Below are 26,545 nucleotides of genomic sequence, written 5' to 3' on the forward strand. Positions count from 1 at the left end.
TTCTGTTAACTCTCATTTATATGGAGTCCTTCTCTGGATGGAGGAGTAAACAGATGTCACTGGCAACTTGCTTCCTGAATGATTTGAATTTGTTTAACAGGGCAAGTTGTAGCTGGCAAAACGATATCTAATGGGGATTTGATTTCAATCTTTGCTAGAGTGAGAGATTCATAATGAATGCTAAATAAATGTGGTCTGGACATTAAGGCAGTGGTGCGCCTTTCAACTCTTAAGTCTCCCCTGATTGCTTGTGCTCTGTGTTGCTCTGAGTGCTGAGAGAAAACCGGAGACTGTGCGTTAATCATTAGAACAACCAGGGAACGGGTGTCAAATGTGACAGCCTCTTGCTATTTTCCTGCTGTCCCCCTCTTTTTCTTTCTGCTCCTTTAACACTTCAAACTTTTTTTCTTTGCATCTAATCATCACTGCCCCCCACCAACCCACCCAAGTCAGGGTGGGTTGGCTGGAGCCATAGAAGCTGAAGGTGTTGTTCTTAGGCTGTTAAGTAAATCACCACTGTTTGTGTTCTATGTCGCTCTCCGGCTGATTATTATCCCAGTTCTGCCCCCCTGCGCCATTAATGCCCCCCACCGCCTTCACGCCCGCCCCCACCCCTTCCCATTTTGTTCTCATGCCACACTGACAGAAGGGTTAATTGCCGGTGGAGAATTAACTCCTTCCACACTAAATCAAACATTGACCTGGAGCCTGTGGAGTGTCTGTCATTGAAACAGATGGAAGAGGCAGGTTTGCATTTACCCCCACACACTCACACACACATCCTGAGGCTCTGCACAACTGACGTGGTATTTAGCATGCGCCTATGACATCACCCTGCCTTCCCCACTTACAGGGATGGATGACACTGCACTGATAGGATGGGGGTGGGCTGGGGACACAGTATCCCTCGGGCTCCCCTGAAAGAAATTTGTTGTCTCGAGTTTCCATGAGGGCCTTGCATGTGTGTGTGTGTGCGTGTGTACAATGACAGTGCGTCTCCAGATGTGACCTCTGCCATCAGGCATCAGGGTGTGTCGTCCACAAAAGCCACCCTCCCATTAGGTCCCACTCAGCACACGCACACACCTTCAAAGTGTTTTCACAGGTGTGTGCTCAGAGTAAAAGCAACCACATCTCCATGACATGATAAACAGGGCCTTTGCATGAGAACATATATATTTTAGTGTGGCATGGTAGGCCTCACTCCAGGCTTAGTCATTCTGCCGAGCAATTAGGATGAGCTGTGTGTGTGCGTGTGTGTGCGTGTGTGAGTGGGGTGGGGGCTACCAGTGGCACTATCTCTGCCTGCTCTCCCACTTCAATGGGAGCTCGGCCAGCCTTGGAGCAGCTCTAAGCAAACTGAGGAGCTGCTAAAAGAAAACATATGTTGCGCGTGTGCGCACACGCGTTCACTTAAAGAGGACGGTTCTTTCAGATGACAGGACAAACACGGATCTTCTTCTTACAAAAGCAGCCGGATTTCATTGGTGGGTAATCCAACATCAAGTCATTTTACACTGAGGGGGGGGACGCATTACTGCTTTTCACTCTCATTGTTGCTCGATTTTTGCAAGTCGAGGCCATTGTTTTCCCAGCGCATTCTTTTTAATCGACATTTTATTTTTATCTGGGCGTCAAATGCCTCTGTAGAGACGCACAAACACTAGCAGCTTGCTGAACTGCTCCCTTTGGGCCAAACACTCCTCCCTCTCCGACTTATCCCTCTTGTCTATCTCTTTCTTCACCACCATCTAGCTCTTCCCGCCTCTCGCCAGACCTCAGCCAGCAGAGCGAGGCTGCCAATTTGTGGGCTATAAAATAAATAGCCCATGCTAATTAAGATGGTTGGATGGGACTGAGGAGTGGAGAGGGGGTAGAGACTGATGCAGAAGCGGCCATAGAGAGCCTGCAAAACAACCTGTTCTCTACCAATTAGACACTTTGCAGGCATGCCGCTGATGAAAGCCAGGGGTACAGATGCCAGGATTTTTCAAGTGTTTCTGAATTTGTAACTACACAGCTTACAGCTGACGTGAGTGAACCTGCACATATAAACATACTTGTAAAAGTTGGCATATGATCCCAAAGGGGGGCTGTGCATTTGAATATGTTGCCTTATTTATCTTGTACACGACCTTTGCTTCTGTTAAACCCAGGATGAAAGGCAGCGGCAGCCCCCAAGGTTGACTTCCAGTGAGCCGGGGCCTATAATCACAGTGATAAACAGCCTGCATTCTTTGCATTTCCCTTCATTGACATGCACGGGCGTGAGTCTCCCGTTTCCCCGTCCGTTATCGGAGCATCTGTGTATCATCATTAACGTTACATGTGTTAGCCAACACAATGTTTTCCCAACTAATGCCGTGCGTGTTGATAAGCTGCGCTAATCAGCTAGCTTTGTATCTCTCTTTCTGCTCGGTCCTCTCTCTCTCACTCTCTCTCACTCCAACAAACAGAGCTGCTAATTGATCTCAGAGCCCATTCTTGGCAGGAGCCAGCACCACAGTAGTCAAAACACAGAGTGAATTCAAAGCTTAACGATGGTCTGGATCCACTAAGAAAGTGATGGCGCACCCACGGTGCTCTTCTCTGCAGGGGGGGATAGCACTGGGTGAAAAATATTCATATGAAAAAGTTCGACCCTGGCCCCGATTTGCTCTCTGTCCACGCTTAGACTCATGTTTCTTGCTAGATTCCCTGTGAGTGTTCAGCAGTTCTTCCCTATCGCCAAAGGGCCCCTAACACGCCTCATTTATAATCAGTCCTGGCTAATAGATGAGACTGGGAAATACCAAGCTAATCGTGGAAAGAATGTAGCAGATTTAACTAGCCTATCAGGGGGGAATGTGTGTGTGCGTGTGGACCGGTTTGCGTATGTCGAGGTGTGTCGCTTTGATCTCGTAAATGGACCCACACTCCACCAGCTGCCCTACTGTGATGGTGACACGCACAAACCCAGACATACAAGCACAAACACACACTCGCTCAGATTAAAAGCAAGGAGGAACCTTGCTGGGCTATTTATCATGTCTCCTGGGGTCACGGGGGGCTGTCCCATAGACTGCTGCTAGGGTTAATTAATAAAAGGAGTCTGTTGCACCTACCTGGCCACTACTCACTCTCTAGATATGCTGTTCTCCTCTGCCTTCTTCCAGTCTAAACAAAGGAAGGCAGCAACCCAACAGGAAATTCTCTTTCTTGCTATGCTTCGGTCTGATAAGACAGACATCCCCTGATAATATTTTTGATTTAACATACTGGGCTCTCACCTAAAATTACCCAGAGGTCCTATTTTTAAGTATTAAGGGAGGAACATGACTAACTGCATACTACTGTGGTGCTGAAAGTGTTTCCTCAGCTAGAGCCCTGCTAAGTGGATTGAAATAATTTTCTCCACAACTAGCACATCAGAGGTTATAATAGCTGGTTCATACCCTTGCTGTGGATTGCCATCTGACAATAAACCAACACTTGAAACAACATTTGTTAAATCAGCGCTTAGAAAATTATGCCCATGCTTATTGTCTAATAATTCACACCAGATGAAAACTGCTACAATTATGGAACATATGGGACTATGATTCATTGGTTTTGAATGAAGCATATTGCTTGCCATATTGCATTTGCATAATTTGATGCTCTAATGCCTTGACTAAATCACAAACAAACCATGAAATTAGATGGAGGGGCTCTTTCTTGCTTCATTATCAGAATTATTCCTCCAGCTTTTATAGCGTGTTGCACCGCGTTTGATAGATTTGACAAATTAGGGGACTGGGACAGCGTTCCCTCAACTTAAAGCAAGATGTCAACAATTACTTTAAGGTGTCAGCTCAGACATTTTAAATGTAATACCAATGCAAATAAGAACAAAAGAAAGATCATCACAGAGTAAGCTTGCTCGAAAAAGGAGGAAAACACAACTTTGAATTCCGGGCAACTAAGTTTCCAATGGTTTAGCGAACCACAGCTGATGCAAAAAGTGCTTCAAACTGCAGTTCCAATAATGGCCACTTGAGGTTGTCTTCAAAAAGCGAGCCTCATACATCAGTGATAAAATCTCAAAGGTAAGAGAAGAAATAGGCATGTCAACAGCCAAAAAACATTTTGGATCTCTAATGCAAAGTTTATGATTAACAAGGGTGGACGTTGTTTTTTTTTCTTACCCATCCATTTAAAATGTTTCAGGGCTTAAAGCACTGTATGATTGAGAACATCTGCACTTCAAGTGACAGGTGTAATAATAATAATGGATTGCATTTTTATATCGTGCTTTTCGGGGCCCTCAAAGCGCTGTACAATTCCACTATTCATTCACTCTCACATTCACACACTGGCGGAGGCAAGCTACAGTTGTAGCCGCAGCTGCCCTGGGGCAGACTGACAGAAGCGAGGCTGCCATATCGTGCCATCGGCCCCTCTAGCCATCACCAGTAGTCGGTAGGTGAAGTGTCTTGCCCAAGGACACAACGACCGCGACAGTCCGAGTCGGGTCTCGAACCGGCAACCTTCCGGTTACAAGATGAACTGCCAACTCTTTGAGCCACGATCCCGTGGTTATAACAGCAGTGGTTATAACTGCTAGCTGTCTAGTGAGGTATTACCTCAGCTAATTGAAGCCACAGAACGAGGCCCCTTGACAGTTTTTGTGCTGTTAATCGTCTTTTGGAGAATTTTGTGCGCAATTATGTGACAAGTGATATTGCTTATGGTTTCATTATTGTACTAACAAATCGTCCAAGAGGAATTTCAGTGAGTTAAATTCCCAGAAAGGTGCTAACTAAGCTAGCTAATATTTGGTAATAATAACTCACTGAAAAATGGCCCCTTCTGGCTCCAAAAAACAAGCAAACAATACAACTGGTGACATCACAGCAGCTCTGTAAATCTTTAATATACAGTCTGTGTTCAAGAAGAGCTACTAAATTTGCTTTGAGGTAAGTTTTGTCAGTTGCATTTCTGTTTGTTACTCTGCAATGAGAAATGATTTCCTCCATCCTTGAATAACAGCATGCACAATTTGATATTGCTGATGTAAAATATGCAAGATAGCAATTTTTAAATGTGGAATACAAGATAAATATATTTTTAACATGAATGTGAAAAGGGCAGCACGGTGGCACAGTGGTTAGCACTGTTGCCTCACAGCAAGAAGGTCCTGAGTTCAATTCCACCATCAGGCCGGGGTCTTTCTGTGTGGAGTTTGCATGTTCTCCCCGTGTTTGCGTGGGTTCTCTCCGGGTACTCCGGCTTCCTCCCACCGTCCAAAGACATGCAGCTTGTGGGGATAGGTTAATTGAATAATCCAAATTGCCACTAGGTATGAATGTGAGTGTGAATGGTTGTCTGTCCCTATGTGTTAGCCCTGCGACAGACTGGCGACCTGTCCAGGGTGTACCCCGCCTTTTGCCCTATGACAGCTGGGATAGGCTCCAGCGCCCCCCGCGACCCTGAAAAGGATAAGCGAATGGATGGATGGATGAATGTGAAAAATATTGCTATTGTGCAAAAGATAACTGTCACCTACCTGTCTTGAAGATCTCGTATCGGATAGAGAAGCCTGCTCCGTGGGTCTCGTAGTCGGACACAAATTTGATGAAAAGCTGGTTTCCAGAAGAGACGACTGGAGAAGGGGCAATCTTTCCACAGTACTTCCCCACCAACTGACCGCTCTCATCGGTGCCATCTCGTACCTCCACATAGTCATATCTGAACAGAGAGGACACAAGGGCGGGAGTGTCAGTCCCACAATGTTGTATATGAATCATATTCTTTTTTGAGTCTAGTGTTTAGGTAATATGGTTGAAAATCAGACTATTACTGCTATTATGTGCATGTGCACACATTCTCAGAGGACCACAGAGCAACACAACATACTGTGCAGGTTATGTAGTGGAAATAACACACTGTGTGCTAATGAGGTCTCAGGTTAAAACTCGGAGAACAGGTGGGCAGAGTTTGCTTTCATTATATCGGTGTTCAATGAGCACACACACACACACAAACGCGCGCACACACTGCAGAGGTTTTTCTGCTCCCAGCAGCACCGGGGTCAGATTTATGTAATTGCTTTAACTGGTGAACTTGAGCTGAACAGTTGTCTATCTGCTGTTTAACCACAGGATAACAGCCACAGTGAGCCTGTTCTATAACAGAATAAAACGGGACTCCAACGTAATTATATTTTGGCCTTTGGCTTAGATTGGTGTATAGAACGAGCAGGTGCTAAAGCTATTAAAACACACACACTCAGAGAGACACACACATGTACACACACTTGAACATCACATTCAAATGGAATTTCAGACCCACGGCTATTGAAGGGAGCAGCCACTTAATTGAGTCAGCGCAGAGTTTAGGAGTCGAAGAGGAAAACAGCTTTGAAATAGGACACACACACACACACACACACACACACACACAGATTCTAGCATGTGAAACTTAAGTTGGTAGAGGAGAAATCAGAGTGCTTGGCAATCGGGGGTGGTCTAACTAGCCCCTGGTTATCTGTGGGTGCGAGTATTTTCAGGCACTTGTTAAAGGTGTACATTAAAAGCATTTGAGTTGCGGTTTTCACTCTAGTGCCTGCATATATGTGTTTGTGTGTGTGTGTGTGTGTGTGTGTGTGTGTGTGTGTGTGTGTGTGTGTGTAGGTGTGTGTGTGTGTGTGTGTGTGTGTGCAAGTTTGAACGATGTGCAGGGATGAGTTTTCCGTGCTGTGTTTTGACTGTGAGTGACAGATTGAGTGCTCCTCCAAAAGCAGATTTCAGTTCAGGTTTCCAACATTCCTAATTGCCCAGAACACGAATATCCTGCCAAGTTTTCCGCTCTCCAGGCCACTTACTGTGGATATCCATACCCAAACCACAAGGGCCTGTGGCACAGTTCCTCCATCTTAATCAGGAACCAGACGAATAAAATATAATTCACACATAGTACATTTAAAATAAAACAAAAAAATTGATATATGTGTGTGCAAGGCGCAGCGAGTGTGTGGTCACAATCAGTCGTGCACATGCTCTGTCTGTCTCCTTAGAAGAAAATATGTGCCTTCTGGCGAGCAGGAACTCTTTTCATAGTTTTCCTTGATTCCCAAATTACTGTCAAAACACCGGGGCTCCTTAGTGATTCCAAACTCCCTTAATGCGTGGGATTTTACACAAAAAGGCGATTTACACTTTGAATGATGGCGAGGGTGGACCAAATCCCTCAGGTGAGACCTCACATGTATCAACATGTACCCTTTGACACCTTTTTCTGCTAAATGGTTTACTTCACCTGCCTCAAATTTTTAAAAATGTTTTTGTAAAACAGGAATTGAATTACCAGCGGTGGTTTGGGATTAAGTGGGAAGGGGAGTGCCCGCCGGGTTTTCATATGCAAAACATTAAGGCGAGCAAGAGGGACTGGCATGTGAGAGGCGAGGACAGAGGGTAACTAACTGTGGAGCTGGACAGAAGTGTCAGCGCTACAAATTAGGTCTCCTGAGGCAGCGCGGTGGATGGATGGCTTCACTTGTCTTTCGGCTCAGATGGGGTGATCTGGGGTGATATGGAGCTGTCAAGACACACTGAGCCTTGTTCTTCTTCTTTCCTTTAAATCAGCGGTCCTCAACCTTTTTGCGCCACGGACCGGTTTGTGCCCGACAATATTTTCACGGACCAGGTGTCGCGGATAAATACAACAAAATAAAGCTAGTACCGGTACAGAAAAAAAAGAAGATCTATTCAAAACAAACGTGAAAAGACCCAGGAAAACTGAGTTAACGAAAAAAAAATGATAACAAAATAACGCTAAAAACTGATAAAAACCCTGAAAACCATACATTTCACACCCGAGTCTCACTCTCGCGGCCCGGCACCAAATGACTCACGGACCGGTACCGGTCCGTGGCCCGGGGGTTGGGGACCGCTGCTTTAAGTCTTTAGCGTGTCAGGTTAAAGGTTTGATACCAAGAAAGCAGCTGTCTGCCTGCCAACAGCCTTGGATAGCCAGATGTTTACACTCGAAATCTTTTTTCAGAATGACCCCACACACAGGCGACGTCACTGCATTACAACTGCCATCAAAATCTGACTGAAAAGATTGGGTTCACTTCATGTATTTTTAATATGTATTGTATTTATAACACCCTGTGGCTCTATAATATTTCTGAGGATGGGTGTGGTCCAGAGAGGTTGGCACATGGCTGCCCCTCCCTTAGCGTGGTTCTGCTGAACGTTGCTTCCTGTTAAAGGGAGTTTTTCCTTCCCATTGTCACCAAGTGCTTGCTTGTAAGGGGTCAACTGATTGATGGGGTTTTCTCTGTACTGTTGTCTTTGCCTTACAAAATAAAGCACCTTGAGGTGACTGATTTGGCACTATATGAATAAAACTGAATAGATTCTAAACTGATTGAGTCACCTGAGAAAACAGAGTTTATTTTCAAAAGTCTTACTGGCATAGGCATTTTCTTCATTTGAGTTTAACTCTTGACAGAAAGCTGCAACAATAAGATTTCTTCCCACTTTGTTTCGAGTCTACACACAATCAATTTCTTCTCTCCTCTACTCTCCTGTCCTCTCCTCTTGGTTCCCAGCTCACAAAAGAGAACATCAATCTTCCCATGGCCCTGCTCTGTTCTATCAGCAGACTTATAATTCACCTCAGAGCCTCTGTCTCTGCAGCTATCGCCCCCCACCTCCCTCCCCCACAACTGCCAAAAGCTGAGCATTGCCAGATGCCTAAAAAATTGATGCAGAGATGCATCACTGCGATGAAGAACGAAAGAAGAGCAAGCTGCAGTACAGCCGATTTTCTGCAACTGATTGAGTTTCTGTGTTTGCATGCATGCATGCATGCACACACACACACACACACACACACACACACACACACACACACACACACACGTGTGCAAGCTCAGCATTAGGCGTGTGAAAAGAAGCTAGACAACTAACTAACTAATGTTTTCATCTCATCAGCCCTCACAGACTGCCTTCTCACCCCTCCAAGCAAAGAGAGGAAAAAGCTTGTTTTGGACTTCTATTTTGATTCCGATCACACCGAGAAAAGCTGTTTACTGCATTTCCACCCTGGCACATCATCATCATCAGCTTGGATGGCCTTCGTGAAGACGGCGCAGCGGGAGCGAGACTGCAGATGGAAGAGAGAACACGCCCCGGGGGGTCCTCGCTGTGGAAGAGAACGCGAGAGGAGACCTCCTACTCCAAAATGTCTCTATTTGTTCCTAAATGACTGGTGCATCAGCCAGAACTCCAGCGGTTCTGCGCCACCGGGTCCTACATGCTCCGCTTCTCTAACAGAGAATCCATCCGGGCCCTTATCATCTGGAAGACATTACGGGAAACGCTTGGCCGAGCACTTTGACGCCTTCAGAAGTCACTCCTGTTGCCAGCTGTGTTAAATGCAGCTCTAATCTGCTACTCTAAACACCTGTGGGTGCTCACCTCTAGGGGCTAAGAATCCTGGGGGGGGGGACAGAGGACAGTTAACAACTTTGATTTTAGATATTAAAGGCAGCACATGAACATGGCCTACTTATAAACCTCCCCATAGTTTTGGGGGGTTTGCCGCTTGTCTGCGTCCCACTGACCTGTCGAGCTAAACCCAGATTCCTCCTCCCAGGAGCCTTTGCGATGACCTTTTATGCTGCATCACTGCTGCTCTTGTTGTTATTCCCCATGACAATGCAATCTAGTTGAGCTGTGCACCTATTTATCTGTCTAGTCTGCTTTGGGCCTGGGTGGGCCTGCTAGCACACCACAACACACACAGATAATTACACACACACACACACACACAGTTAGCTGCCTACCACAGTGCTAATAGTGAAAACGGTTTGCCAATCCAGTGGGGAAATTAAAGGAAAAAAGAGAGGGAAAGAAGCGGTGGGTGGGTGCGGAGGTGGTGGTGGTAGGGGGGCAATGTAATTCTCAACGACCTTCGCTTCACCGACTCAAATATATTAGCCTGCCTTCTTTCTTCAGGCACAGAGAGAAAGCAATCCGCTAGTGTCAAACGAGAACATTAGCCCTCCTCACAAAGCTAAAGAGAAGGCGACAAACCACCGGCCTAACAATATAACAGTTATATTGCCTGAAGCTTTCCCATGGAAATAATCTGTCCTCCCTCTATAAATGTCTGCTTGATATGGTTCTACAAAAGCAATGCAATCTAAGGCAATGCAATAACACTATGACAGACTGTATAAGGCTCACACAATTGGTTAGATTTCTTAATCAGACCATTTATAAGCTCATGCTTGCTGCGGGAACCCCCCCTCAGAACAAGAGCTCTTTCTTTGCTATCGCCCCTTGCTTCAACTGCATAAAGAACAAATGCCTGACCTCCTTTCTCAAGCATTTCTCTGTCTGCAAGCTGACATGAAAACATGTCACCTATAACATGTAAAAACAGCTCTGGGGAACATAAGTGGAACTGGCTAAAAAGCAGACCTGGGACGGCCCTGCAGGACCCGGGGAGACTTAACAGGAAAACGGACCTTGTTGTAGGCTGTCAGAAAATTCCAGGCCCAGGGACTCAATGTATTAATGAGACTTGTCGAACAAACTGCCACTTGGGGTTTTGGTAAAACATTGTTAAGGTTTGAATAAGTGAGCGGGGGAGGGCAAAGATCAGTTGATCTCTGAGTTACTTTTTCCGAGCCTGGGGGCGGGACATGCCTCGCTCAAATAAAATGATCTGTCGTTCTCCACTTTCCATCCCTCACTGCATCCCCATTGCATGTGACATTCATTAACCTAAGCCTAGAATAACAGGTTCCATTTTTCCTTGGGCACCAGTCCAGCTTTAATGACCCTTGTGTCAGCTTGTAAGGAAGTAAGGAAGAAAAAATGAGGCCGTAAATGAAGCTTACGTCTTAATGTTCGCAGCTCAAAACATTAACCTTAATGAACTTTCTGACTTCAAGATTTCGATTGGAGGGAGATATCTAATTATTTAAACAGGAAAAAAATAAAAAACCACGGGGTTGTTTTAAGCTAATCTTAACTTCTCAAACCACAGAAAATTATTGCACGAGTTTAGGTTCTTGGAGCATGCCAGCACACCCAGTGGAATAAACCACCAGCCAATCAGGGCCGACGGCTTCAGAAGTGGTTCTCACTTGCGAGGGGCGGAGGGCATGATTGGTTAACTCGCCAACCATGCTTCTGTATAGATGGATGGAGATAAAAAAGATGGATGAAAAGTCGGATATTCCCCACCCAGATGGCCCAGCTGCAACCATCAATGGGCCTCTCTGGGTGTCACCCCCACACGGTTAGACGTATTTTTAGACACTGTAGCTGTTTCGGATTTTGCAGCGGCCCTGGCCACACGTTCGTAAGCATATTCGCTTTCCTAAACTGCAATTATCATTAGCATTGATGGATTTAGCATGCTTCCATCCATTAGCTCTCCTAATTACACTGTCGAGAGATCTGCCATCGCCAACAATCAAATTAATGAATTTGGCTGTTTAGACTCAATTATTGCACACCCCCACCTCCCCACCCCTTCTGCAACAAGCACAATAATCCCTTATTCAGAAATATGAGCACCCAGACTGACAGGAGGGAGATTTCTGCCCCCGGGGGGGCTCCTTCCCCGCTTAGCACAGAGCAGGCTCACACTAATGTGAACTTAAGGGATGATGGGAGGAGACAAGAAACAAGTGGGGGAAATAAAACTGACCACAAAAGCTCCCACTGTTAGCAGGCTGTCTGAATTGCCTGTGCTCACCTCACAAGTGAGGCCCACTGCACTTTGAACCCTGGGGAAGTATGTTCAGCTGATTCGCTTTCTGCTCCTATGAGCCACTGATGTGCCTTCAAGGCCAAAACAGAGTTGTGCATATTTCCAGTAATTCTCCATGGACACACTTGGACTTTATTCCCTTACTGGAGCAATGAAGCATGACCAAACGGTCATAACTACTGACTATCTGTCAGTAGTTACCTTGTAGTTCCTTGTACTAGTGTGATACTGCTAATTTGGAGGTTTAGGCCTTTTAAGGTATTATTGAACCAAAAGTAAAACAGGTGGTTCTTTTTAAGTAATGCACTCAACAAGATTTGGTTTTAATGCATCTGAAAGTTAAGTCCTGCTCCAAGACAACTCAATGAGAAGAAAAATGTGGATGAAATGCAAAAACAAAACAAAACCCTGATGACTTTCCCTTAAGTAAAGTATTAAAATAAGAATGAGCTGGGCTTTTTCCCACATATAACTCAACTATTTTCAAATATTCTCAATAAAAATGAAACTTTTTTTTAAATGTTACATTTTTTATCAGGATGCAATAATGCTGTGAGCGGTGCTGCCAATATTTCCTTTCATAGTACACATTTTGTTATAATGAATATTGTGGGAATGAGTAACTACAATCAATTAGAAAACTGCCCATGGCAAAATGGGAACACACATTTAGCACAACCCCCCCCCCCCCCCCCCCCTACTTAGTATGCTTGGGAAATGAATGAATCTGTTTTGCATACAGCAAATACAGCATACATGCTTCTGAGTGCAGATCGGAGCGTTCGCACGCTGAATGTATGCGTTTCCAAATGAAGCGACCAAGCCTTCGGGGTAATTTCTTGAAACATTTCTTGGAAGTAAAGTAGCTATATCTGTTACGGCCTTATTATGTAGTCAGCTTGACTTGGAGCTATTATGAAGAACTATGTCAGCGATACACCGGCTCCTGAAAAGGTTTAACATGGACAAAACACAGTTAGAAACTGTGTGATATCATTTACAAAGGAACCAAAAAAGGCCGGCAGGAAATTAGTATAACATTTTTTTTTTAAGTATGAAAAGAGAGCAACCCAAAAAAAAAAATACAAAGGATGAAAAAGGTGTGTGATTTCTTAAAGATAGCAGAGAGAAAGACCGAGTGAGAGAGGGGAGAGGAGCACTCCAGTCCATTTCTGGGGCCATTACAGGAGGGAATGACTCCCATTTGTCCCACCTTGACATTTGAGAGGATCTCTGATTACACATGAGAGAGGGGCAGGCAGAGGTGAGCGAGGAGAGAGTCCTCCACAGGGGTCTGTGGCACGGCTCAGATGATACGCCGCTGTTACAACAATGAGAAGTCAAGGGTAAAAATAACAGGGCATCGGGAGAAAGGGGTGATGTGGCACAGCAGGGCCGACTTGGATACTGTCTTTTTTTAAGTGTGCTATCCCTGCCCTTCTTCTTGTCTCCTGCTCTACCCCACGGAGCACCTCGGTGACATAAGTACACGTGCACCCTGCTGGGAAGGAGGGAGCAAATGGGCCCTTTATTTGAACCTGTAATGAAGACTCGAAAATCCATAACCCTCAGCTGACAGGATATATGCTGGTTTAACATTTCATCTCTTTATATGGCTATAAGCAGGGGTCAAATATGTTGTTCAAGTGTGGGTATTCGAATCATCTCTAAACACAATTTAATTTAAGAGCACAAAGACTCGCGGTTCAATGCGCTTGAAACACGGAAACATGCCGTTTATTGCATATGAATGTTTCAATATGCAAAACACTTCATTGTTGTAAGCATGCTTGGAAAATCCCAAGACTGTACGCCTCTGCTTGTGTTGAAAAATTTCATGCAGACACAATGAAAAATGCCCGATTCCGTCTGATCTAACAATGCTAAAAATGACTACACCCTTGCGATCATTTGTTTCTTATCTTGTGTCATTGTGCTTGTAGCTAACTAAGTACAGTTATGGACAAACACTTTGAATTAAAAACATACCTTTTGAGAGTGGTACGTGGTATGGTGGTACACCGCTACTCAGAATATGACTTTCTAATGACTGACACTGGTGTTTGCACAATGCAGGAGAGACTATAACCATGACACTGATCCGAAGGGTCAAAGAACAATATCCTGTTTATTCATGTCGCAAAAGGGTGTGTGCATTTGTGTGTGTGTGTGTGTGTGTGTGTGTGTGTGGTTTGGGGTATGGGTTAGGGTGCTTGTTAGAGGACAAAGTATTACTAGATATCCTGTTCATGACTGGATGTGTAGGATGTACAGTACATGATTGGGGTCAGGCTTGCTGGAACCATGTGAAAAGAAGAGCATTCAAAAAAAGAAGGAGATAATTGTAAACAACTTTGTGCTAGTGACCCACTGAACTTCACATAGGACAAAAATCAGCTATGTGAGCTCTTCTTTGCTTCAGCTTTTATGGCCTGACAAGAAAAAAACAGAAGCAGAACCAACATCCAGCAGCATCTACAGAGGTAATCATCTATCTGCTTATAGCAGCGCTCCCTGTCGAGTAATGAGCATGCTGCTTTCAAAGAAGAGGCAGGAGGAACCTGACAAGGAGAGTTAAAAAAAGGAGGAAAGGAAGGGAGGAGGGGAGCTGAGTTTGAGGTCAGCTAGAGGTAAAGCCTTCGGGTGCTGTTCAAAACTCTCTTGCCTCTCCACAATGGACAGGAAGGGGAGAAAGAGTGCGGCGTGGGTGGGGTGAAGGTGTTGGTTGTGTTAAGAGGAAACAGCTGAGGGGAGATAGAGAAGTTCAGTTGGTGATAGAGGGAGTGGAGGACAAGCCAGAAAAGAGAAAAGCAAAGCATGCAAACAGCTGATACAGGTGCCAGCACGAATCCAGTAAAAAGGTCAGTGGCGTGAGTTCTTACACATGGCTCAGCAATGCTTAGGATGCTTGAGGGCAATGGTAATAATAACTGCACCGGGAATTATTCAATTAAATAGCCCATCCATCCCCACTGACAATCTCCCTCCTCTTCCCATTCTCTGTCCTCCCTGGAGTGGGTCAGAGAGCAGTCTGGGCAGGGTACTTCATGACCCGGTCATCTGGCTGGACATCTAGTCACTTGGCTGGGAGCAGGACAGAACTGTGAACATGTGAACATTCCCCCTCCCCCGTGGAGGACTGGGACTGTGTCCTCTTCGGTATGAGCGACCGATTAAAAAAAGAACAAACTACACCTGACCTCAGACTCGAGACAGCACAACCTGAATTTCTGAATGTTAACAGGAAGAGGAAGGAAGTGAGAAGAGGAAGAAAATAAATGAGGGAAGTGTTTCTACGGTTGGGACATATGTTTGCACAGTGAGGAGATCAGGCGATGCCAGATTCGGGGCAGTTTCCTTTTAATGTAAACCAGCCCTTGGATGGAAAAGCTAATGTTTAAATCCTTGTACTTTATTTCACTTTGACAACTGCATTGTTCCCAGATTGTGCAAAGAAGTCAGATTTTCCAACGATGCAGCACTCTGAAAGCCAACCGGGCCGTGCTGTGAGGGCCACACGCCAAGCAGTGCATCTCTTACGTGGCGATGGACAGAGAGGCTGAATTCTTGGCATTGCAGAGCTGATTTAAGTGCTGATGACCGGCCAGCTTCTGCCAACATTTGGAGGGCAAGGTGACTCCTCCATTTACTTGCCTGACAATTGAACGTTACCGTCGAGCTGGATTAGCTGCATTATTTCCCCCTGCTTTCTGGTAAAGCCTGCGGGTGATAGACATACGTATAAGAGAGGGGCCTCCTGGTTGGTTATCCCCTCATGAGCGAGGGTCATGCTAGCGCCAGACACCCCAGCTACTTATATTACTTATAGTGCTACCCTACTGAGATAACACCACAAATGATTGCTGCTAGGCCAGATATAAAGGCCGTTTTTACAATTACCACCAGCTAACAAAAGAAATACACTTGTGAGGAAAAAAATGTAATAGTGGTCATAATAAAAAAAAGAAAGAAAGACCACAACTACTCTTGCCAATTTAGTGAGGGGAGATCAAGCAAAGAGCAAACAAAGCGAGGGATTGTGAGTGGCTCTAACTCAATCAGGGAGCAGTGGGGTACCGCCCCATCAATCACTGTCTGCTTGCTGCCCTCGCCGAATCACGCTGAGTTGAGTGGTGAAGAACCACCAGAGAGCCAACAACCCGCTGTGGCGCAAACACAGTGACCGAAAATGACCCCAGGGATCTATCTGGGGGCCCTTGGCTTCCTATTTCCTACCTACCTACCTACCTACCCTCTCACCCACTGCAAACAAACTTTACCTTAAGAGAACCCCCTCTGGAGACTTTGGCTTGATTGTCTGAATAGAGAGCCCTGTGGTCGCCGAGACCACCCCCTCCCACCTGCTGCTCCTTGTGGATCTGTACGCACCGTGGCGTTAGGACAACAAACAAGCTGAGCAGGCCACATCAATCAAAATCACGGGCCCCCTTTCAAGGTTAGACCACTGAGTGAAACGTGTCTGACAAGCCCGGCCACGCAGCATTAAAGCGTCTAGAAGTCCCTCGTCTATTCAACTAAAGGGCCTCCTCTCCTTCCTTTTCTCCTCTTTTTCTTACATTTTCTTACAGTTAATAGATGTAGAGAGCCGAGATTACCAAATGTTCTCCTGTAATCAGGAATCGCTCTATTCGGCTCCCTTTTTTTCTTACAATCTGTTTTGGATAAAGAGGTTGAAAAAAAAGCATAAGGCTGACATATCTAAGCTGTGTGGGCCGCAGCTCCACTCCACAAGAAACTTCCATATAGGGGAAGCTTGTACTGGGTTGGAAAGAAGAAAGAAAGAGCTGAGCAGTGTGCCAGGAGCAGCTTAGGGATAGTAGACCCTGGCAAACACAAGGAGCTCACTCCCACACTGAGATGACAAATAAAACGGGCAGACATGTGAGACGCTGATGCTTTTGTGCTGTCACAGATATGTGACTGCTGACTTGAAATCTGGAGGTTTGTTCATGAGCCCGGAGCTTGTCGTCTCCCTTCCCCCCCCCCCCCTCTTTCCCTTCCCTCCCTCCTTCCCTCATCCCTCCTTTCTCCCCTTCTCCTCTGCCGTGAAGTGGACCTGCCTCCTGCTGTGAGGCAGAGTGGCTCACCTCCCGGTTGTGGTTAGGTTGTTGTGCATGAATCAACGTGGTGACAGAGCAGCAGGGAGGATGGCAGATGCCACGGCCAGAAAGCTTTTCAATCAGACTGCCCTTCCAAGCTGCTGCCAAGGTGAAACACTTCACCAGTGGATGAAAAAAAAGACCCTGAACCCCACGGTCACTCTCACTCGCTCGCACACGCATACATGTGCGAGCACACATGTGCCCAGACCTACTTTAATCCCGCTCATTAGCTGGGGAGTAAGCCCTCCATGTTTAAGAGAGATGAAGAAGGGGAAGAAAGAGAGTAATGAGAGTGAAGGTCAGTGGTTTTCTGATGCAACATCTCTGTCTGCTGTCTGTTCTGCTCTGCCCTCCTGTTAATTAACTGCGGCTTTCATTTGCTTTTTGCTTTAAAGGCTCACCTGCCTCATTAAGAGTTGCGTTTTTTGCACCGAGAACACTCGTCTGGGGAAGTTCTTTTTTTGAATCCTTGCTGGCAAAATAAGGCTCCGTATAATTACAGTGAAGTCCAAACAAGACACATTCAAAGTGGATTGCCTGCTCTTTGAGATGCTGCTGACAAGCTTTTTTTTTTTTTCCTAAGGCGCAGTGTTTCAATGTAATTTCGCCTCTGATTTGATTTCCATTGTTATGAGCTGTAGGAGTCTGTTGCTGCAGAGAATATCAGGCGCACAATTTGAGCTGCCTTTGTCAAAGCTGCTAGTTAAAAGAAGCGGTGTCGCCCTACGCACTCCATTTTGCAGCGCCGATTTCACGGTGCCAATTTGACCTCCCCTACCCCCACCCCACCCCAGCATGGATGCTTCAGTGACATGCACTTAAAAAAAACACACATAAAGAACAGAGTGACAGCAGAAATAAATGCCCTCTAACAGGCTGTAAGTATCTCTAATAATCCATGTCAATTTAGAGACCCAACTGGCAGCACTGTGGATCACAGCGCCTCCTTTCAGAGTTACCACCGCCACCACCACATCACCACCTGCCAACAGAACATTTCTGTTGCATTACTGTTTTTTTTTCCCGTTTTAATTATTTTCCTCTGACGGCTACTAAACAAACAGTCCACCTGTGGTCCTTTGCCTGCAGTTACCTTGCACAGCCAGTTTTGAGAAGAATAAGCAACACTTGTTGCACGTATGAGCTGTAGTGTCAGAGCAGCGTTTTGTTGTTGTTTTTTTTAACTAACTTTTTGTATTTGCTTAATTGAAGTCTTTCCCTGCACAAAAGACACTGGTGCTCAGGGGAAAATGAAAGCAACAATGCTGGAAAAACAGCAGAACAGCTTCAGGGACTGCGACACTCAAGCACCAACACAAGGGCTGGTTGTTTCAAGGTGTTGCAGCCCTCTTCCAGAGACCACGCGGGGAAAAGCAATGCATGTGTGTTTTGGATCTCATAAGATTTGATTTTTCGTGCTATGATAACTTTGTATTTTTTCCATCCATTTTCATGTGAGCATCAGAATTAAGTACGAATCTAGTAAATGTTATGTTTGTTTGTTTTTTAATGAGGAAATCATAGTACAACTTGTATAGAAAATAGAAGCATTCCTCTCATGTGGTGGCCCTCTGTGCAGGCTTGTGCCTTGGCATATGCCACATCCATTTTTTGCACCTCACCTGCAGCTGCAAGATAAGTTACAGAGTGATTGTGAGGTGGGTAATCAAAACAAGCAAGCAGCAGCTAAGATTAAGGGAGGAGCCCTTGTCCCCCACCACCACCAGCCGTGAAGCTCTGCTGGTCTTTATACTGTAGCTGCTGTGTGCTATTAAGGCTGGAATGGTAACAAGGGAATTAGGGAAAGTGGCCAAGAGGATCTTGTCCCTAAATCCCCTTCTGTCCTCCACTCTCACTTCCTAGAAACAGGTGGCAGTCACCTTTGTTGGACACTGTGCCCATGTTGAGTGGAGTTAGTGGGATTCCACATGACAAAGAAAGAGCCATGGTTACAGGGTCAGTTAATACCCCCACCCCCCACTTCCCCAAGTTCCTGTCACCTCTGGAGCTCTGACTTGGTCCCCATGCCACAAGGGGTAGGATGCCTATTATAAAAGGGACATAACAGAGAATGTTTGTCTTCCCAGCAGGCCAAGCAGCTGTGTGTGTGTGTGTGTGTGTGTGTGTGTGTGTGTGTGTGTGTGTGTGTGTGTGTGTGTGTGTTGTCAGGGGTGGGCTGGGCTGGGGGGGACTCAGTAGGAGACTGCAGCAAAGGGGCATAAGGACAGAAAAAGGAGAAAATTATAATTAAAAAAGGAAACTTTTCCAAGCTTACAGGTACCTGAAGATTTGAGGGGGAGCTCGATGACTTTTGAACTTTGTGTTGAGGTGGGATGTTTTCGATCTCACGCACAAAGAGCTGCTCGAGAAGGCATTCCTTGAATATCTCCTCCGCTTAGTACCATCCTGTAATACGTGTCATCTGAACCCCTCCTCATGCTACTCTGCACGTTGGAATTTCAGCAAGGTCTCAGGAAAATACCAGGGAAAGGCAAAGAAAGAGGAGGCTGTGTCTCCTTCTCGTTTTTATCCCTCTCTCTGTTCTAGCATGACTTCGACTAGCTTACAAACTGCAAGGGAGCTCTCAGTGAGCTGAAGACAGAAGAGCTTTTTTGGAGGGGGTTTGTTTTCTTGCTTTTTTTTGGTTTGGTCAGCAAATCCAATGCTATCAATGATTCATAATGTTGTCAGGAGTACATCATATCTCGAGAAAGTTGGCTCCCCTCCTCGACTCAGCAAGAAAGTAGGAGGAGGAGGAAGAGGAGGAGGTGGAAAGAACAGCCTCCAGCTTCAGATGAAATATTTCTAGGTCTTGGTTTAGATGAGTTTAAAACTAGAAACATTCACCAGATTTACTTGAATCTCACAAAATAATAATAATAATAATGATGATGATGATGACACGAGTCTGTTAATCAAATATAAAACCTTCCCATCGCTTCTTTAGATCCATCTCCACTTATACCTCCCCACGACAGAGCTAGTGGAGCCAGATGAGCCTGACAGGCCTTATCAGATAACCGTGAATAAAGAGAGAGAATAGGTGCGCGGAGCGAAAGCATATCTGTTTACTCCAGCTTTTCACTCCGGCTAAGCTCGCTCATTCCGACGACTTTCAGATCGAATTGACTTCAAATATTTGCCTTGATGCGGGCTGCGCCTTTGCCTCAAACTTCATTAGCTGCGTGAGGCAAGTGAGGGCGGCTCCAGCTCCCCCCAACCCCCGCCCCCATGAAAAACTCCACTCTGTGAAAGTCTACAACGGTGCGTGAAAGGTAAACACGTTCTGCATTCAGAATCGCAGGGCTCACTTAGTCGCCTTATCTCCGTGATGAAGTGTTTTCCTCCTCCAGCTCGCAGGATACAGGCCCCTGCACTTCCCCAAACAAACCTGTCAAGGGGAGCGAGCACGTGCAACAACAGCAGCAGCAGCACGGCAGCCAGGCTCCACTCACAGGGAAGGCTGTTTTTCTTTTCTTTTCCAGGAGCACCACTTTGAGTGCTTCTTGTTTAGTTTGCTGATAAGACCCATGTTGGAGAACATGTGGTGCATGTGTGTTCCATTTGCCCACTAATTAGATTGCAAGGCAGTGCACTGAAGCATGCATTGTAACCCCACCGCCTCCACCTCCACCCACTCTGCAGGTCCATCAGATAAGGAAGCCATTCTGGGCTCTCATCAGTTTCCATTATGTAAAGGGTTGACTTGGTGAGTGGGGCTCCAAGAGGGGCTCTGATGGCTCAACACAAATCGCACCCAACCCAACTACTGTCTGCAGATACATGAGTCACTTATGTTCCCTCACTTATAATCAAGTTACCCATGGACATTGCCATGTCAGCTATTAGGCCAGCAATCAGCCTTCACGTTGCACAGTGCCATAGTTTTGAAATTAAGGAGGGTGGAGTGGAGTGTATGTGTGTGTGTGTGTCTGTGTAGAATATGTTACGAAGTAGAAGCAAAGTCCCATGAAAACCACTCCATTAACAGCATTAAAAATGAAACGGCACACCGGGTTAAAAATAGGAAAAAAGCTGTGGGTTAGGCTGACCCCATTTTCAGGTGCAATCTCTGTGAGGCCCACATGAATCAGAGAATGACTCAAGTCATCTGTTAATTTTTTCTTTCTCCTCAGGACAAGCAGGTTATAGCCTCCTAACCACTGCAGACTGAGTCTTCTTCAAACGTAATGAGAAGCAAAAGAAAATCAGAAGCAGCAACGAGGCGCTCCTGACACCCACTGCACAACATTCATTTGCTGACAAATGTATGAGCGACCGGTTAACTGGAAACCACCAAATTTGTGGCTGCTAAATGAAAGAGCAGTGCTAATTTGCAAATGACACATCAGTGGCTCACTAAGCTCAATGTCCTCCCTCCTTTCAAAAAAAAAAAACCTTCCTTGCTCCCACAGCAACTCTATTCTCCTTGCTGCATGTGTTTAGACACAGGAAATTCATTCTTGACTAATTTGATTAACATAAGCATTGTCACTGCTGCCCCTACTCCTACTCCAGTCCCTTCCTCACTCTCAGTTTCTAACTAAGGACCTCAGACAGCTTAATGGCCTCCCTGGTGCTGAAATCGAACCCAAAAGAAGTGTCAAAGGAGCACCCACACTCCAAAGGACACCAGCATCTGCACTAAACCCCTGTCAGCAGTAAAGAAAGGCTAAAGTGGGATTTAAATCTGGGATTAAAATAAATAAATAAATAAAAGAAGCCTGCAAGCGTATACACTGGGGCCAATTCAAGGAGCACAAAAGAAAGTGTAGGGTCCAGGTTTTGGGTGGAGCGCAGATACAGTAACAGGATCCAGCAAAGCCCTCTACTCTCTGGAGCCCTGCAGCGTAAACAAACAGCTGAGACAGAGACAGGGCAGAGGCACCGACACACGTGCACACACACACACACATACACACAAAACACCACATCACACACAATCAGACTGAGGCAGTCTGCCCAGGCAAGGCTCACCTCAGGGCACCCACACTGACACCGGCTCATCACATTACTGTCTGTCTCTGGTTTCATCGGCTTAAACTATCTATCTGAAAACAGCTTAGCCTTTTTGCTGGATGCAACAGCTCACAGCTTACAGGTCAAATAAGGATCGGTAAGTAACCGTCGCTGAGAGCGCCACCTTAAAAGAGTGCTTTCAGTAAGTTTGGGGTGAGGTGGAGGGGCACTAGTGAAAGTAAATTTTAAAAAATCCCATGTCAGCCAGATAATTTCACTTTGTTCTGACTTTATTAAAGTGGTTGTCTAATTAAAACAAGCTGTTTTTAATGCAATCGCTTCTTTTTCTTTCTTTGTTTAGAAAGTAATTGGATTTCGAGTCACTGGTTTACTGCTCAGACACTTTTAATAGACATTCTTTTTTTCATGCAGTGCAGAAAGTAGCCGCAATTAAATGCCTCTGCTGAGGTTTTGGCCTCTTCAATCCCCTCCACTTCCCCCTTCCCCTCGCTCTGTCTTCTGCAGAAACACAGCAGTTCAAATCAGTATTAAATGCTGGTGACTTCACTCCACAAAGATGAAAATCAAGGACATTCCAAAACCAAATGGCAGGAGCGAGACATTCCTACTCCCCTATGTAGTGCCAGACCTGGATTACAATAACACAGTTTTCACTGAACCCACCTCCGACACTAGATGGCGCAGTTTCATGAGCAATAGACATGAGGGGAGAGGAGGAGTGGGATTCAGACTGGCGTTATAGACAGCACTGTAACAGTGCCTGTACATCAAATATAAATAAACATAAATCTGTAGGTGCTTCTTCCACCGCCAACAGAATGAAAGCACACATTTACTGTTTTTGGCAGAGGTCTCACTGTTTTTTTTTTTTAATTCCCTATCTTTCGATCAAATTGGGGCCCCCGGGGACAAAATCTGCCTGAATGAACGAGCGTTTGTATTTGCACATGTGTTTTTCATACAGAAGAAGCGCGGTGCACGTACTTGCACTCCCTGTCCTCCAGATCAAAATGCGGGTTGAAGTTGATGAGGATCCGCTGGTGAGGACCAGGCGCCGAGATCACCCACACGCATCTCTGAGAAGGGGGATAAGACGTGGGGTATCCGGGCGAAGTGAGGTAGTTGGCGGTTGAGATTCTGATGTTGCCTCCACATTTATCTGGAGCGGGGAGGGGAGAGAAAATAAAAGAGAAAAGTTCTTAAAGGATACGGAAACAAACGAGAGTGATACATCACTGGCAGCTCAGAGAGACACAATAGTTTGGACTACTACAGCGAGCTTTACAAGACCATTTCTTTCACACACAACACACTGTAGACAAATCATCTTCTTCTTATAAATAACGTTTTGGTGTAAGCGTGGAGCGAAAATGTTGTTCCACAAAACCAGACCGCTGCTCTGCGAGATGTTGCAAACATGCTTATCTATCTGTAGAGTGGAAAAAATAATCATCTTTTACCAGATTGCGACTCTGCAGTGAGGGTTAGTCAACAGCAGAATAACGCAGTGATGGAAAATTATCAGTAACGAGCGAGTGAAATTCACTTAGTCGTTAATTTCATGCTGTGACATGCACACGCTTAAATTACACTGCCACACATTACGAGGGGAAAATGATAAGCCTTTGCTGACTGATCCATATAACACAAAGGACCGAACAAGAAGACGCCCTTTTATTATTTACTGTTTATTTATTTTTATTATTTGCAGTCGTTCTCCTTTAATCTTGCATATAAAAGTACCCCCTCGTTAAAAAACAAAGTTCCTTTTGCTTTTATTTCTGTGTTATAAAAGCTCATGTGTGCTTTCCTAACGCATTCCCCCTCCGAAGTCTTTCACAGCGGAAAATAAAAGCTGAAGTGAAACAGAACCTCCGAGAATAGAAACCGGGAAAGTTGTGCAAGCCGAGCGTTTGGGCTGACTTTTTGAACTTCATCCTGACTTAGAAATTCTTTACCAGGAGCACAAGAACCCGGGTGCCCTAAAAAAAGTAGTTGAATTGGTTTAAAAACTGCTTAATTGTTGGAATTAAGTCTTTTAAAAAATATCTGCAAAGAAAGCAAGTATTCAGGAGTATTTTAATGGAATTTGGTAGAAAATATTTGAACGGAAACAAGGTAACAACCCTAACGCGCTGGACAACAGGAATATCAAAGAGATCCCATAAATACAAGTGAAATCATATAGCAGTAAAAACGGTTTTAACGAAGGCTACAGATAAGTGTCAGTGAAGTCACTTTACTAAGTCTGTGTGGAAATAATATCAGAGGGGTTTTCTTTAGGCGTTGGTAGAATGAGCAGGTGAGCGCCTTGTGAGTTTGCCCGGAGATCAGCGAGGGCTAATCTTTAGAAAAAACACCGGGATTAGTAGCTTTGCAGTGTACATAAAATCTGTATTTATAGAGAGATCAGATGTCACACTTACCGTTTTTGAAAGCCTTGGCCACCGAGAGGATTCCCATAAACAGGATAAAGACTAATCCACAATGCATCCTTGTTTTATCACCAGGAAAAAAAATAAAATTACGTGTATATAGATATAAAAAACAAAAACAAAAATCCTCTGAAAATAAACTCCTCCAGAAGATGTTTTTTTCCTCAAGGGAAAGTATTCTTCTCTCCACTCTGTCCAACAAATAAAGCTGAAGTGTCTCTTAACGAAGTTAGGAGTGATCTGAGTGCGGGCTCAGGTCGCTGGCATCCTGTCATTCAGCTCCGGTTTCCTCTCGCCTGCGCCGTCTGCTCTCCACTCTCCAGTGCCGACCTTGCCATATCAGCCACTCCAACCCTGTCTTTTGCGTCCTTGGCCCTTCAGAAGGTGCCCGGGCAGGATGTAATCCTTGGCTGTGGAGTGCACAAAAAACAAAACAGCACAAACGTGAGAGGTGAGCAGACTATGAAAGCGTGTCGCCTCCGTGCGCACTGGACATTCCCCAAAAGTGTCTAAAAGCGCCTTATCTGACACAATTAAGACTCCGAAGGCACGGGTACACCCCTTTCCCCCAAATTGTGACCCGCTTTGCTTCAATAGGCTTAGAGTAGAGAATGGGAGAGGTTGGTGATTGGCTTGATTACAAATAGCCAACCTATGTCTGAGAGGCGTCGCGTCTTTATAAGTAAGGAGAGCGGCACACTGAGTGTCAGAGCACCAGCGGTCCGTTAAGTGACACTACTCTCTCTCTCTTGCTCTCTCTCTCTCCCTTTTACTCACTCACGCTCTCTTCCGCTCTCTGTGACAACAAGCAGTCTGACATTAATGCAAAACGTAGCGACACAACACTACCCCCCCCCCCCCCCCCCCCCCCCCCGCAACTATCTGAGATCTCGCCATAAACAACAACAACAGCAGCAGCAGCAGCAGCAGCAGCAGCAGCAGCAGAATGCTACTCCTGGAGGACAAGCTACCACTCAAGCCTGGATTTTAGGCTGTATTGTAGAGGGCATTTCCCCGGGATGTGGTCATTAGCTTGTGTGTGGGACCGATGCCTTTATGTGATAAACCAACGGATAAACCTGATCTTTTCATCCCAAGTTCCCCTTTGTGGGTGCAAGTCCTAAAAAACACAGAAAACAGAGCTCAGATGTAAGCCAATTTACATCGAAGTGCTTATCGTGGGCCTATTTTTTCTCTCTACAAAGTGTTTCCATCTTTCTTTTATTTTGATTTTATTATTATTATTTTATTTGCATGCCTTTTATCCACCAGGAGCTATGTAACGCTACTGTTCTTAATAACCACCCCACATCAGTGACACCATTTAGCTGGCACCCTGAAAATTTAAAAAGAAATCAATTAAAGCATAAATTACGGTGTAGCCTCGAGTCGGTTACTCAAGGCTGCCCTTACTGGGTCACACTGCACAAAAAGGAACGAACCTCAGCAAACACAGCATGCTCTACTCTAAATTCCTGCATTAAAAGAAAGCAAGCCAGTGTATGAATAACAATAAAATCGACGGTAAGATAATAAGATGGTCATATCAGCCAAATGTGTAAAAACTGTATTACATTAAGTGGACTCAAAGCAGAAGATTCCTTTCAGTCTCTCACACAAGTTAAATACATTTACAAAAAAAAGAAAAGAAAAAAAACCTGCATTCACCTGCTTCTTCAGGACTCGCAAACCTGCAGGCATCCAACCCTCCCCTCTCCACTTTCAACACGAGTGGAGCGGAGTGTAGGATCCGATAGGCTTCCCCCAAATCCTATTAAAATGACACCAAATCTTCTCCCGAGCTTCCAAAAGAAGCAAGCCAACGTATCCTCCCCCCACGAAAAAAGAAAAAAAAACTCCTCCCTGGGCTACACGCCGTGGAAGAATCGCACCGCAGTCCAATCCAAACCGCGCAAAGGCGCACAGCCGACACCCGGAGACACTCTCCCCTCTCCGCGTACAGACGGTCCCTTCGCCGCGGATGTCTCTGGGTCTCCCGGGCTGTTTAGCTCTCATTCACGCGCGGTCCAAACTGCAATACGACCAGCGTGTGGAGGAACAGTGTTGAAAATTCTTCAGTGAGAGAGGTGGGATAAAAAAAAAATCTACAGAATAAAAATAAAAGTCCTTATTGGTTTAATTCAACTTGTTTCCCGTCCGTCTCTCTCCGTGCGCCACCGCTCTCGGCTCCTCCACTGATGCAAATGCAGAGGGTTTGAGTCCCTTGCTAGCCACACACACACGCCC

At 45.4% G+C, this 26,545-nt stretch overlaps 1 protein-coding gene across 3 annotated transcripts in view; it reads right to left on the reverse strand.

Annotated features, from left to right (window-relative positions):
• The window catches only part of nrp1a (neuropilin 1a), a 64,799-nt gene extending 40,225 nt beyond the window's left edge, over positions 1 to 24,574 (reverse strand). For 2 of the 3 annotated variants that reach the window (XM_082545600.1, XM_082545599.1), the window contains exons 1-3: positions 24,290 to 24,574; positions 22,848 to 23,022; positions 5,528 to 5,709 (exon numbers count right to left, since the gene is read on the reverse strand). In XM_082545600.1, the coding sequence (XP_082401726.1) occupies positions 5,528 to 5,709; positions 22,848 to 23,022; positions 24,290 to 24,356 (424 nt within the window). In that variant the 5' untranslated portion in view covers positions 24,357 to 24,574. Of the gene's footprint in view, positions 1 to 5,146; positions 5,327 to 5,527; positions 5,710 to 22,847; positions 23,023 to 24,289 lie in introns of those variants that run through there. The other variant, XM_082545601.1, reaches the window with a different exon arrangement.
• Between the last annotated feature and the right edge of the window lie 1,971 nt (positions 24,575 to 26,545).

This window comes from Aulonocara stuartgranti, assembly GCF_965226115.1.
Source record: "Aulonocara stuartgranti genome assembly, chromosome: 9".
Classification (NCBI taxonomy): Eukaryota; Metazoa; Chordata; class Actinopteri; order Cichliformes; family Cichlidae; genus Aulonocara; species Aulonocara stuartgranti.